This window comes from Zeugodacus cucurbitae, chromosome 4 (assembly GCF_028554725.1).
Source record: "Zeugodacus cucurbitae isolate PBARC_wt_2022May chromosome 4, idZeuCucr1.2, whole genome shotgun sequence".
Lineage (NCBI taxonomy): Eukaryota > Metazoa > Arthropoda > Insecta > Diptera > Tephritidae > Zeugodacus > Zeugodacus cucurbitae.
Window position 1 is genome coordinate 45,749,788 of NC_071669.1, and position 13,955 is coordinate 45,763,742.

General features: G+C 34.8%; 1 protein-coding gene across 2 annotated transcripts in view; it reads right to left on the reverse strand.

The window, feature by feature from the left end:
• Positions 1 to 12,013, reverse strand: part of Sowahc_0 (ankyrin repeat domain-containing protein SOWAHB) — a 77,648-nt gene extending 65,635 nt beyond the window's left edge. The window contains exons 1-3 of one of the 2 annotated variants that reach the window (XM_011197691.3): positions 11,690 to 12,013; positions 10,850 to 11,520; positions 9,167 to 10,716 (exon numbers count right to left, since the gene is read on the reverse strand). In XM_011197691.3, coding sequence (XP_011195993.2) covers positions 10,564 to 10,716; positions 10,850 to 11,520; positions 11,690 to 11,819 — 954 coding nt within the window. In that variant the 5' untranslated portion in view covers positions 11,820 to 12,013 and the 3' untranslated portion in view covers positions 9,167 to 10,563. Of the gene's footprint in view, positions 1 to 9,166; positions 10,717 to 10,849; positions 11,521 to 11,689 lie in introns of those variants that run through there. The other variant, XM_029046180.2, reaches the window with a different exon arrangement.
• Positions 12,014 to 13,955: the final 1,942 nt, after the last annotated feature.

Consider the following 13,955-nt stretch of genomic DNA (forward strand, 5'->3'; position numbering starts at 1 on the left):
CAGACTTTAAGGCAGTGAGGATAGAATCACCGAGATTGAAATTCGGAAGTTGGATGTAAATACCTGACGAAACCAACCACTGCTATGTACATTCTATGCTTGCTTATTTTGTATATTAAATAGCACTACTCAAAGTGGATAGTCTTCGAATATGATCTCCGAATTTACCGTTATGCTTTGATAAAAAAACATAAAATTAGATAGATTTCTCCAATATTGGAATAAGAAGGCAACAAAATTAAAACGTAGACGTACGTAGTAAAACGTAGGAATAAGAAGGCAAAAAAAAAAAATATGACTCCTAAAATGCTGATACTGGGATGATCTATCTATACTGCGCAAATAAATCTTGGAACAAGGCAATATTTAAAGATTACCGACACCATCGTGATTGTTGATCTGAGTTATTCTTAAAAAAATATTTCTTGTTATTCTTATTAAATAGTAAAATATGTTTAAAATATTCTCCGAAATTTCAAGAGAATTCTAAGAGATCCTGCGGAAGTTATGCTTATCAGACCACGTCGATTTTAAGTTAAAACTTGTTCATCTCAAAACTCAAGATTTTAAATCGATGGACAGGATTTCTCGAAAAATAAAGCGATTTTGTTAAGAACTAGTTAATGAAAGGGTTTATATTTTTAATTTTTAGAACTATTTTTCCTCAGCCAATATGTATATGCCACTAATTTGACAAAAAATATTTTTTGGAGAGGTCAACGGAGATGAGTTACCAAAGGCTGAGTTTTCGGAATGTTTAAATAAAAATTTCACAAAATACCGTATAAATGTCCACCTCTTGGAAGGTAGTAAGGAAGTAAGATCGGACAATTACATACAGTTATAATTTTGGAGATACAGTTTGAAGTAGGTGCGTAGCTCTATTGTTACTCAAAACTTCCAATAATCCCTCTTTAAATGTGTATCTTTATGACTATACAAATTTTGAACTAAATATAATTTTTTTTTTTGTATTAAAAATAGTATTGTAAATAGACAGACACACAAAACCCATGTGACCCCTTAAGATAACCTTGGGTATTATTTATGGAACCCTATAACTTCAACCAGTTCTATATACCAAATTAACATGTTGCACATAAATATTTATATCTGTTTGAACAAATAAAAACATTGTAATACTGCGCTTAAAGAATAAAGTAATAAACTCAAATTTGTTTACAAGCAATTTTCCTTGTATTTACATACATATTATATTATATTGTATGTATGTATGTATGTATGAGTGTGAGTAAAAAATAGTGTTCAAACAATTTGCGACTGAACTTACATACATACATATACGAGTACATGCCATATACATGGTGTTAGTACATGGATGTTGCAGCAGCTTAAACATATGTTTGTGATAATTGTCAAACGCGAAAATCGTTGTGACACATTATGAGCGGCAACAACAACAAGACAAACAATACAATTGTAAGCAAATTTTATTTTGTATGCAATGCAATGGATGTGTGTCTGTATGTAAGGACAGGTATGGCTGGCATTAATGGCAATAGAACAACAATGGTTGCAAGAGCGATTAACAGTAGCCAGCAACATTGACATTAACAACAAATTTACATATGTATATAGTAGTACATTATAGTATAGTATACATATATGTATGTGTGTAATTATGTTGTTGCCAACCGCGAATTTTTGTGCCACAAATCGTGACATGTACTACCAAAGGGGTACGCGGGGGCAACTGAGAGCTAGTGGCATGGGTAAATTAAATGTGTGTGAAAGAGTGGCGGCGTGGCATGTCAAGTGGACGGACATCCTTAACTGGTATGTAGTTAAATGTACATTTTTCCTACTACCGAAAATAACAACAAATAAATTGTAAACACGTTTTAAACGGATTTCCATATAAACTTTTTGGCATTTTAAACCCCGTGTTCATTACAACAGCTAGCATACGAGTATTTAGTTGCGTTTTTTTTGAGGTCGCGGCGTGATGAGGTCACCAGTGTATCGAAAGCGTTTGGCACGCGCCGTCAAAATACTCGTGGTAATAGAAGCAGCAACAAAACAGTGGCAACACTAAATTGTAACAACAGGAAATGCGTTTGTCAACTACATTTTAATGCATACTCTTACATATACATATATTCACATGTATGTGTGTTTATGTAAATTTTCGAGTTGTTCTTGTTGTTTGCTGTGTTGGCCGTAAATGTTGTAATTGCACTAACAAATAAAAGCACCGGAAAGAACATGAAAAACGTGAGAATTTCCAAATTACCAGCGCATCAGTCAAATAGCTAAGCCAAACGAACACACACATACATACATATGTAAGTTTGTATGTACATATGTATGTTTGTATTTATATAAGCATAAAGGCCGCAATGCGGGCATGCGGACAGAAGGATGTACGCATTGGCAGTCAAGCGGAGAGAGCAATCCATCTTCGAAGTTAAAGAAATCCATGCATTTGGAATTTTCAAATATACAAACAGTGTCGATAAAAATAATAGCATTACAACGATATATGCATAACTGAATATGAAAAAAAAACTGTTAATAACTATAAATCATAAATAAAATCACTTCTTATACATATTTGAAATTATGTTATTTAAATGAAATTTTTCCAAATCTTATGGATTCCTTTATAATATAATCCATTAGACTTGCGGAAAACCGATAATCTGAGTTTTGGTCCAGTATTTTACCAAATATAAAGTTTTTTTCGAACTTTGACCTCTTACTAGTCTGTAATTGAAATAAGAAGAAAATATAGATTATATCCATATTTTGGATTTTTTAGTATTGTTTTTCGAACTTCGAAGGCAAATATTTCGATTTTGGAGGCAATCTCTCCGAAAGTTAGTCTGGTCCAATACCCAGCCGAGTGTTGTACAATGTTATAAATCAAGTGGCGAAATAAAAAAAAAGGTTTCTTCGGGCATCCACCGCTGATTTCGACATGAGTGTTTGCCTTGGTTTCATCAATGTTCCGACGATGACTTCCGAACCTGTACTTTACTTTTCAAAAAACCTCACAAAAAGAAATCGAAAAAAGACAAATATGGAGCCAGATATCAAACGTACAGGGAATTTTTATAGCGGATATTAAATAATATTCTACACTTATTTGTCATGGACAGATTGAGTTAAGATTTATCGGTATCAATTTTATCGACTTTTTCGATGCGGACTGTCTGTTTCACAAATATGAACAATCGGTTTATTAGTGCAGGGAGTCAGTGTGATCTCAGCCTTGTCGCTCAGCACCAACTATTTTCAATGTAAAGTACACTTTTTCGGTGCCTTGGTTCTTATTTGCCCTTTAAAAGTTTATCGTTTTAAGGATAAAAAATTTTATTTTTACAAAGTCCACAAACCTGTGGCATATTTGTATTTTTACTCAAAGAATCTTGAACCTTAGTAAACTATAACTGAAATCTCTAATTTTATTAAAAGGTTAAAATATGAATTACGAAATTAAAAGCAAGATTTTTTATATCTAGACCACGGAGTCTTTCAGTTACGTTAGAAGAGGAACTTATTTTTAACAGTATGACACATACTCTTCTTTCTTTGGCTTAAACCGTTATTTCTTATTCGACTACGAACATTATAAACCCTGGTATTAGACTCCTTTTTAATTAAAGTTTGTGATTTATATGATCACTGTAATCTTCCATTTGTTCATAAAGGGGAATTGTGTATTAAATTTTCAAAAATGATAAAATTTTACAATGAAATCTGCATATCTCAGCATAAAAAATTGCAAGTAGTGCCATTTTTTCCATCTGCACTGTACATGCATACATTTAAACTGTAATATAACTGCATATGCACATTTAATCATTCAAATGGAAAAATGCATAGCCGTTGGAAACTGCCAAAGTGATACGCAAATAGAGTCATCAATGAAAATAGTCCAAGTCCAAACAACAAAAAAGCAATAAATGTAGCAAGAATTAGACTACTACACTCGACAGCGGATTTTGAGTTATTAAAGTGCATGTTTATGTATGTTTGGCGGCACACTTAAGTAGCTGCTGCGCCTTTTAGATGGCAAACGCTGCATGTTTGTATTGTTGTTGTAGGTAGGCAGATCATTCGCCATCGTTTGACATGCAGTTGACAACTTGACGACTCTGTGATGCATAAATCGCTTCAAGTTGTTGCTGTTGCATAGTATATCACATATTTTCCAGCCAAGCTGCAGCATAAATCATAAAAGTTACGTGCCTGCAGCGGCGGCGGCGGCGAGAGTGGCGGCTGTTGTTGCTGCCAATCCAATTCCAAATCACAATCAGTTGTCGACTTCCTTCAAAAAGGCGAGAAGCGGCTAACTCCAAATTACTTGTCGCGTAGGTAACATGAATAAATCGTCAGCCGAGCTGTGCTCGAGTGCCAACAGTTGGCGTGTGGACACACACACACATACATATATAGATCTATGCATTTCGTCAGCGTTTTGTATTTTAATTCATTTTATTTTTCTCGTTTTTGTTGCTTTGATTGACAGCTCTGAGTGCTTTGACAATGGTTTGACAATTCACACGGCACTTTGTAGTCATGCAACTTCACGCAAAGCGTTATGCATATGCATGTACACATATCCATATGCAAGTATGTAGGCATGTATTTAGCCATATGTATAGTGATCTGTGAGCGCGCGTTAATCACAATGAAACGATTTTCTCGTAACGCTTGACAAATTTTTTCGACATGTTGCACGCATATATCATACACGTACACACATGCTACAATGGCAATATATGTAAATGTGTCTATTAGGCGGAGTTAAAATGTTGTCAGCTAACATGCAAATGCGTTCACATGATACGAATAGCGACTGTAAGAGCCAAAAGTAGCTATTAGTAGTACAACAATAAAAATCAGTGCAGATTAGAAGTGGCAAGAACGCGCGTTTCACATGTCAACGAACAAATTTAGTAGCAAGTTTTCAATTATGCCGTTTGTTTTGTGTAAAAAAACTATTTTGTTTACTCTAAACAATAAGAAACACCAATATATACATACATCTACAATTAGTATCACATTACAAATAATTAAAAAAGTCATTATTATCCACCGCAGTTGACCTACAATTTAATGTTATGAGTAGCTCTTCAATTTTAGAATAGCCTACAGGAGCTTTGCCTGGAGAAGGACAACCGTTATTAAGATATATTTTACGATTTCATTTCGACTAGGAATCGAACCATTGACATAGTAAGGATAGTAATAACCTACTCAAATACTCGGTTGTGGTAATTATGAATAGGAGATTAGAAAGAGTTATATCCAAATTTACTTTAATTCCTTAGCAAGTAAGAAGGAATTTATGGTCCCTAAGGGGCTAAATATGGGAACTAATACAAACTCTTCATTGAAATTTTTTCCTATACAATTTCGCTTCCTTTCTCAAGCACGGAATCACTGATCTTTAGAAAATAGTCTCTCAAATAGTGCCGCAGCATTTCAATCCCTTATAAATATTACAGCCAATGGAAGCTTCTTAGCACTACGTTTGAATTTGGTGTCTCTAAAATACTTAAAACTGCTTAGGTCCTCTGTGAAACTTCCTTAGAATAACAAATTTCATAGGTAAGTTTCGTTTAATGATGTCGGTTTACAAAAATAGTTTTACAATTTCAGCTAATTACGTCTTATTAACAAAATAGTCGTACTAAACAATAAAGTGTTAGAACAAATATTGTAGAACTTAGAAACTTAAGCTTCGGAATTGGTATCCGTGACAGATATCTATGGGTCTAACACAATTTTGTTCAGGCTGAAATCGATTTCAACCAATTCCTCCGGTTCACCGAAGGTATGATATTCAATATTTTTCAACCTCAATTTACCGAAAGCTGAAAATAATGAGAAAATGTGAAATGGACGATGTCCCACAATTTCGGAAAGATTAATTTTAATTATGTGTTTCAATGGATACCTTACGCACCTTGCGAAAGCACTAACTGCTTACCAGAGCTTATAGAGTAGGTCAATAGATTATGTGCTAGATGGCAAGAGGTCAAAAGAGCTCCCTTTCCAGTATGTTGATATTTGAGCGAGACTGTTCTTGATTGCAATCTCATTGGCTTTACAGTTTCAGCGACTGCGCTATTAAGAGGCATCCAAACAAGTCGAATTACGAAGCAGTTTGATTCATTTGATAATTCCAAGCACTTAAGGACTAGTATTGAATGCAGTTAGCCAGCTCAAAACCAATATTGCCACTCTGCTAAGTGATCGATCATATTTCTTTGTCATCTTGATGGTATTCAACTCTATTTGAAAGATACTGCAGTGGTGTGGAAGCCTAAAACTCGAGCCGTTAGAAATCTCCCAGAAGAAAGTGACGCCAGTAGGAAATGTGATTAAAAAGAAAGGGGTATAATCGAGATGTTTATCGGCAATGGAACCATTTTGACGAAAAATTACCACCACTAGCTAAGTAGGTTCATACATATGCGGTAGCGAAGCGGAAAGGGAATTCGACAATTTTTTTATAACTATCCATACTAAAGTGAAGCAAAAAACATTGTCAAAGAAAAAGTTTCATTTCCAAAAAAAAATATTTGATTTTAAGTTTTGAGGAACCACATGATCGGTGAATAAATACAATATTAGCAAAACCTGCTACTTCTGGTACATTTGAAGCTCTTGTAGCGGTGCAAACACACTTCAACAATCACTTTTGCACTACATGAAGAGTAATAAAACAACCTTGGCAACACGTACCAGTCGACTAAGTAAGAGTAAGTAGCAACAATAACATGCAACAGCAACATACAACATATAACACGTACAACATGTTAAACAACCGAAAAACACAAATTAACGATTGAGGAAGAGCATTAGCATGTGACGGTGTAACGGTGGGGTGAGGCGCAACGCATTGGCTAGAAGTGTGGGCTTAGGCAACGGATGACAAATTTTTATACATATGTGTCTGTAAAAGTGCGCTAGTGTCAATGTTCATTATTTGTTGCTTTAGTGCAAAATAAAAAAACATTTACATACTTACATGCTAATTTTGTGTTTATTATTTTTGTTGTAATTGTTGTTTATTAGTCATTTCATTTGTGTTTTTTGGTATAAAACACAATAGCGAACAAGTGATTAGAGTAAGATTTAAAAAAGACAAAATGAATTGAAAGTAATTTGTTCAAAATAGATAGTTTCAGCATATGTTGACATATAAAAAGACAAGATTTCTTCCGTCTCTATTTCGAGAAAAATATAAAAAATATAATAACCTTCGAAGCAAAAAAAAATATTTTTATTCACATATGACTTTTGGTCCTTTATCCTTGTCTAGATTCTTCTTAACAACTTCGCATCAAACGATCCTAAATGATTACTGTATACAATAACAAGTAAGGAAGAACTAAGTTCGGGTGTAACCGAACATTTTATACTCTCGCAATTTATTTATTTAATTTTATTAATATAACAAACACATATTCGGCATATATATGGTATAATGTCCATTGAAAGTTTGAAAACCTTAATATTAGGTATATGGGAGCTAGGGGAAGTTATGACCCGATTTCACTAATTTTTGGCACGGAGATACTATTTTGAGTGCAGCTCTTCTGTACCATCTTTATAATGAAAATTATAAAGGTGGTTTTCCTTACTGAATTAAAGCATTTTTAGTAGTTTTAAACATAACCATTGTATGGGTTATAATTTGATTTCCTCCATTTTTGGACTATATAAAGAAGTGCCAGAAAAAAAACCACTCCTGAGAGTTTCGTTGATATAGCATTAGTAGTTTACGAGATATGTACAAAAATCTTACAAAACTATTACATCACCAACTTTGTTGCAAGAGTATAAAAATTGAGAAAATTATATGAAAATGCAAATTAGGTCGAATACGTTAAATGTTTGAAATTTGAAAGTGGCTCATTGGTTGTGGCTGGTACACTGAGCCTAAACATGCATTATTGCATACCATGGACGGAATGAAAGAAAAGTGCAAGCAGCCATAGCCACATACACATATACTGTTTAGAACATTCATACGAATTCAAATAAGTGAATATAAACAAATTCTAAGAGGCGCGTGGTCTTCACCTGCAAGGAAAGGCTACATATGTATGTAGGTATGTAGACGCGACGAAAATGTTGTACTTGTTGTAAATTAAAGAACAGAACATTTTTATCGTCTGCTAATAAAATTAATGGATTTATTCAATTCAAATTCACTGCTATGTTGCTGACAAGGCGCTGAATACCAGCCAAACCAATTGCCCCTAACACGTTGCCACATTGCCGGTGTTGGCAATGAAATGCCGGCCTGGTGGTTCTATGCGAGCAACTTGACATTAAACTGACAGTTTACACGCTCCAGAGAACAAGTAAACGCAGCAGCAGCAACGCAGAAACGCTTAAGACGCTGGAAGATGCACCAGCAGAGTTAAAATAAACAGCAACAAAATAAAAGAAAACACTTTTCTGCATGTGTGTGTATGTATGTACATATGTAAATATGCACGTTTGCAGACTAAAATATGTTAAACAACTGTTATGCGGCGATAAAAAATTGGCGAAAACGCATCTGCTTATGTAAAACCGCGTGTTGCAGCAAGTGAAAAATCGAACCGACGTTGTAATTAGTCTAGCCGCTTGGGTGGGCCTGCTGAGGCATGCTAATCTATCTTGCTTAACATGATAAACATGATAATTGCGCTGATATGCTAAAGTGTGGATATGCAGGTTTCTTAAACGAATGCAAATTTAACGGTAAAACATCACACTGTGGTAGGTTATAAATAACTTGTAAGTAGAAATATCTTAAGTCACGAGAAACGGTAAATAAAGTTAAAGCTATAAATAAATTTTGAGACATTTTTTAATAATTCCGACAACTTTCTTTTTCTCTCGTTGAATACAAATGTTCCAACTTAACCAATTTATGACATTTCACGCATTCTTTAAGTTAACACACTGCCCCATAATAATAATCTTAAGCAAATGAGAACTTTCCGTCTATTATTGACAACATTTCACAAATAAATTTCCAACATTACACTAATTAATCAACATATTATGACAATGCCAGTCAAATCTTCAAGCAGTACAATTTGCATGCAAAACTGTGAAGACAAAAAATAATAAAAAAAAATTATAAAAAAATTGAGGTTAACTTTTTACATATCTGCGAAAGCGACCACTAAAGCATTTCCAAGCTATACAATCGCATTGCCATTTCCACCGTTCGATGGTGGTACCATAGCCGTTACATGATGCTCATGTTGGTTGCTTTGCTACGCTTGCTTGCTTGTTTTTGTTTTGATTGCAACACTTCCCACAGTCATTTTGTAGTCGGCTGGTTTACATTCTACATGACCAGCAGAAAAACCTCGAGCTTACTAGGAGAAATAAAAATTCTTGTAGTTAGTGTACCTAACAAAATGCAGAAATTAATTGTTTTTTGTTTTGTGGAAAGCACTATATGTAGGTATTTAGGCATCAAGCAGTTATAGTGTGCTATAGAATGGTCGGGTTGAGTGATCTCCCACACATTTTATATAGCGCATGTAACTAACGGAGTCGACTACATTTATGAGCGCATGCACTTGTACAGTGGAGCGTTTTATTAGCCAAGTCCGACAGAATTTATGCTTCACTTAAGAAAACTTAATTTAACAACAGTTTTTCCGAACGCTTTTTTAGTTTTAGTATTTCAATAAGTAATAAAATATGAAATGTATAAATAATAACTATGGGTCACCCGGTAGTGTGTGTTTACTTTTATTTGTACTGTGTCGAAAACTGTCGGATCATGAATTCAACCAAACAATTAAATTTTATTTTCCCTTTTTTTTTATTTTCAATAATATGCTGTGAATGATAAAATTCCGCTGCGTTTAGGAGGTCGTCCGACAACGAAATGCTTAAGTTCTGTGACTAAAGTTATAAACTCATACTTAAATAGAGAGATTATTCATCCTTATGTAAATTATTTGAAAGCACATACAAACACTATTTGACGCATGTATATTCGAATTTCCGACCACTGTGCAACATGCATACGCTATGCATACGGTTTATACTGCAAGCATGAGCAGCAGCCAACTAACCACCGCTATAGCCGTTTTAGCCGGAAGGTGCCATTGGACATTTGTCCACACAATTAAACAAACCACAACTTTAGAACACAAAATTCAGCATTTAGCTTTTTATAATTATTATATGTCTGTTGAACTACAGTTCCTCTTCTAATGGGCACAACATGCTGGTGGCATTAACTCGTAAAATATTCACAAACCCCAATGTGGGTTTCACCTTGGGGGAATTAACACAAATTTCACAATAAGCTGTGTTTATAGGTAATGTGTATAGAATAAGAATTATTTATTTTGGCAACCAGCTCAAAATTACACTTATAACCATTTTGGTGAGGTATATTTGAATTGCACAATTTTTCGCATTAGCAAAGTATATAAAATAAAATTGATTTTAAATATAAACTGCACAAACACACACACTTATTTCCATGCAAACTGTATAAAAATGTGCCCATTAACAGAAATTTGCGGTACTTATTGGAAAGCGATTTTTTACTCTCACTCAGCTATCTTCATCGGAGCTATCATAAAATTCGTTTTGTTCAGGCTTATTTCTTACTGAATCTGCTGGTGGCATTTGCTCTTCGAAATGTACAATATGATGGTCACTTCTTCTTCTATATCTTTTGCTTCTCAAAATTTGGAATGGGCCACACTTTTGGTACACGTTGTTAAGTAATTGAAATTATAAATAATATATCTTAATAATGTTAAATGCTTTTTCTTCTGAAAAACACTTAAAACTTATCTAAAAACACTGATAATATAAGCTGGCTAGCAGAACTTACCACGTCTTTTTCTTCAATCTTCTTTTTTCCCGATGGTGAAACCACTGCTGCTTTAGCTTCTTCTTCGGACACTAAACGATTAAACTTACGAGTAGCCTCTTTGACGCTGACATTGCTGCCGGGTGGATCAACATCGGAATCAATTGTATCCTTACTGGACTTGCTGCTAAGTGAAGTAGCCGAGCCTTCCGATGAAAAGGAAAATCGTGGTATATTTTCCTTATTCTCTTTATGACTCTCTTTGGAAATAGCTTTTAAACGCTTTTCAACTTCCAATTCATGATTTTCTTCAGGATTTTTCTTTGCTGCCACATCCTTTTCAGGCTCTACCAAGGCTTCTTGGGCTGTTTTACTTGTTTCAATGGTGGCCACTTCAACTATTTGATCCAAACAACCACAATTTTTGTCGGGGACCGCAACTTCAGGTGGTGGCACGTATGGTGGTGGCTGTCGCATAGGCGATACAATAGCATTTTCCGATATCACCGACATGCCACTTGGGCTACTGGGCACTGCTTCTGCTCCTGCTGTGGCGAGTGCACGCTGAACAATATCATTACTTGGCAGTTCATGAATGTACTTTTTACGTAATATTAAGTATTTTTGATTATTTTCATTTCTTATTGTCGACAAAATATTCACGTAAACTTTGAACAATTTGCGCGCCTCATCTGCAACGGAAAGAGGGGAGAGACAAAATATGTGAAATTACTGATTCACAAACGGCCAGAAGGCAAGCAACAAGTGAGATTGATGCTGAAGTGGGCTAAAAGTGATTTTCGGTGTTAGTTGCACACACCAGTGGAATCTGGATAATATGCACATTTGTTAATGACTCACTTTGGGTTTCGGGTTTGGTGAGAAAGTGCTTGAAATGCTTAACCAACGCATGATTTGTCACCTTGGAATCATTACTGAGCATGTAGTTTCTGATTTCAGCAATCGATAACTCGCTGGGTGCTGTAGCCATTATTTATAACTTTGTATATACACACACACTAAACCACCACAAATTTTAACACGATTTCGATTAGTTAAAATACACAAAATACAATTATTTCTAAATATTTTTGACGCAATCAAACAATCACGCAAAACAAAGCAAAGAAAAACAAAACTGAACAAATGACAGCGCAAACGTCAAACATACTCAAAACAGAGAGCGCAAATCAGCGTAGAATGAAGGAATGTGAGAAAAACAAACAAGGCACAAAGCAGAATGTTTCAATTTTCGTCTTCAACGAACGAAAATGACATTTGGCTGCGAACAAGCAAGCAAGATATGCGCGCCCAGTGTGGTGGATTCGCTTTTGAGAGATGAACTAATAAATCTATACAGTTGGATAATATTTTTTTTTATAAAATATGATAAAACGATTTTTTTATAAAATTATTTTGAAGTGTTGCAGTGATAAATTATGAAAAAATATTTGTAATTGATAGGTAAAAAAATATATTATAAAAAAAATTAGATATGTTTACATTATAATGCTTTGCTTGTTGAAGATTTATTGGTTTTAGTTAGACCTCGTCATTTGGAAAATATTATTTTTATTTACGTTTTGTAAGAATGACTCCCAAGAATTAGATTTAAACTAGATCTTTCTATATAGAGAATAAATTTCCTGAGTATTTATTTGCAACGATGTTTGAACATTTGATAAGCACAATGATAACATTCAGATAATTTATTTCCAGTTATAATGAGCTAGGGGCTATCACATCGTAGATCCTAATTTCACAATTTTATAGAAAGAACAAAAACATTCTGTAAATAGTTTTACAAATAAGAATTCCAGTTCGTTTCTGTCACGTACACCCGACTGGTATAAGAATTGAATTTACTTTGTTTATCATTAACGAGACATATTCCTTATTAGATCTGACGCTTATATGTTATAGATGAGCTGATTAGACAGGCAAATATTTTCCAAATTGATGGACCAACAATGAGTTGCTTGCTATCAAGGATGACTCCATATAGAGAGTTCTTAAAATATTTACTAATTGAGACTCCATCTAGAATAAAATACAACATAATATTCCTCCCAAAATAATATATATGAAAATGTTAGATTCTGCTCCACACCCCGCCCCTTTTTTATTTAAGGCTCTAAATTAATATAGCAAATCCGTATTGACAATCAGTACCGGGACACGTGCGCCCTAACAAGCAGCAAATTAAGGTGGCATTCCACTGAGTAAGCAATTAAAAAAAAAATACATCAACAAATAGCGAATTTCTGAAATTTTTTGAAAAATATGAAACATGTGCGAACAAGCGAAGGGCCCTACTCTGATCGTACGAGTGTGGCGCAACGAGAAATTGGGTGGTAAACGGATTCAAGCATGCGCCAGTGCTACATTCATAAAAGTGGATCCCCCTGGTGCTACACTGCAGCGGTAATTAATAATTTCCTGCAATACGAACACCGTGAAATCAATCTATGCCCCGCGCCCACCGACTCATGAATATTTCGGAATTTTCATTAACACGAGAAATGAGACAGCAGTCAGCTGTAGGCAGAGTTGGAGTTGCAGTTAAACAGCGCGATAGTTGCAATTACAATTGCAACGCTTCGCCATGCCACACACAACGCTTGAGCAGCCCAAAATTAATGCATTAAAATTAGATTTATACGCGACGAGGCGAATGAAGAAGGCGAATGCGTGAATGCAAATTAATTTGACGGTGTAAGGAATGGCAGGCAGTTCCTTGCCGTTGAAGTTTTGGATAAGCAACGAAGCGGAGGGGAATTGCTGGTATTCTCCTAAGGAATTCATCAACTTGGTGATATGTTGCAGTTTTGTTGTTTTTGTTCGCTGATCTGTTGGTTAGGAAGGCGGATGCGCTTCATTTGACATTTTGTAGGGCGACAAGTGCGAATGCGGAACACATTCCCTCGCATTATTACAGAATTTAGTGCAGTAAATTTTCATAGACTGTGTTTACTCGTTTGCATAGAAATCGTTTTAAATGTGATGCAGTTCGCTTGACGCCTGTGTGGTACAATTAAGAAGTTAATCATTATTTATTCAGTGGATTAAGCGATTTGTTCACGAAACAGTTTTAATCTAATTATAGTTCACTCTCTTTTGAGGATTT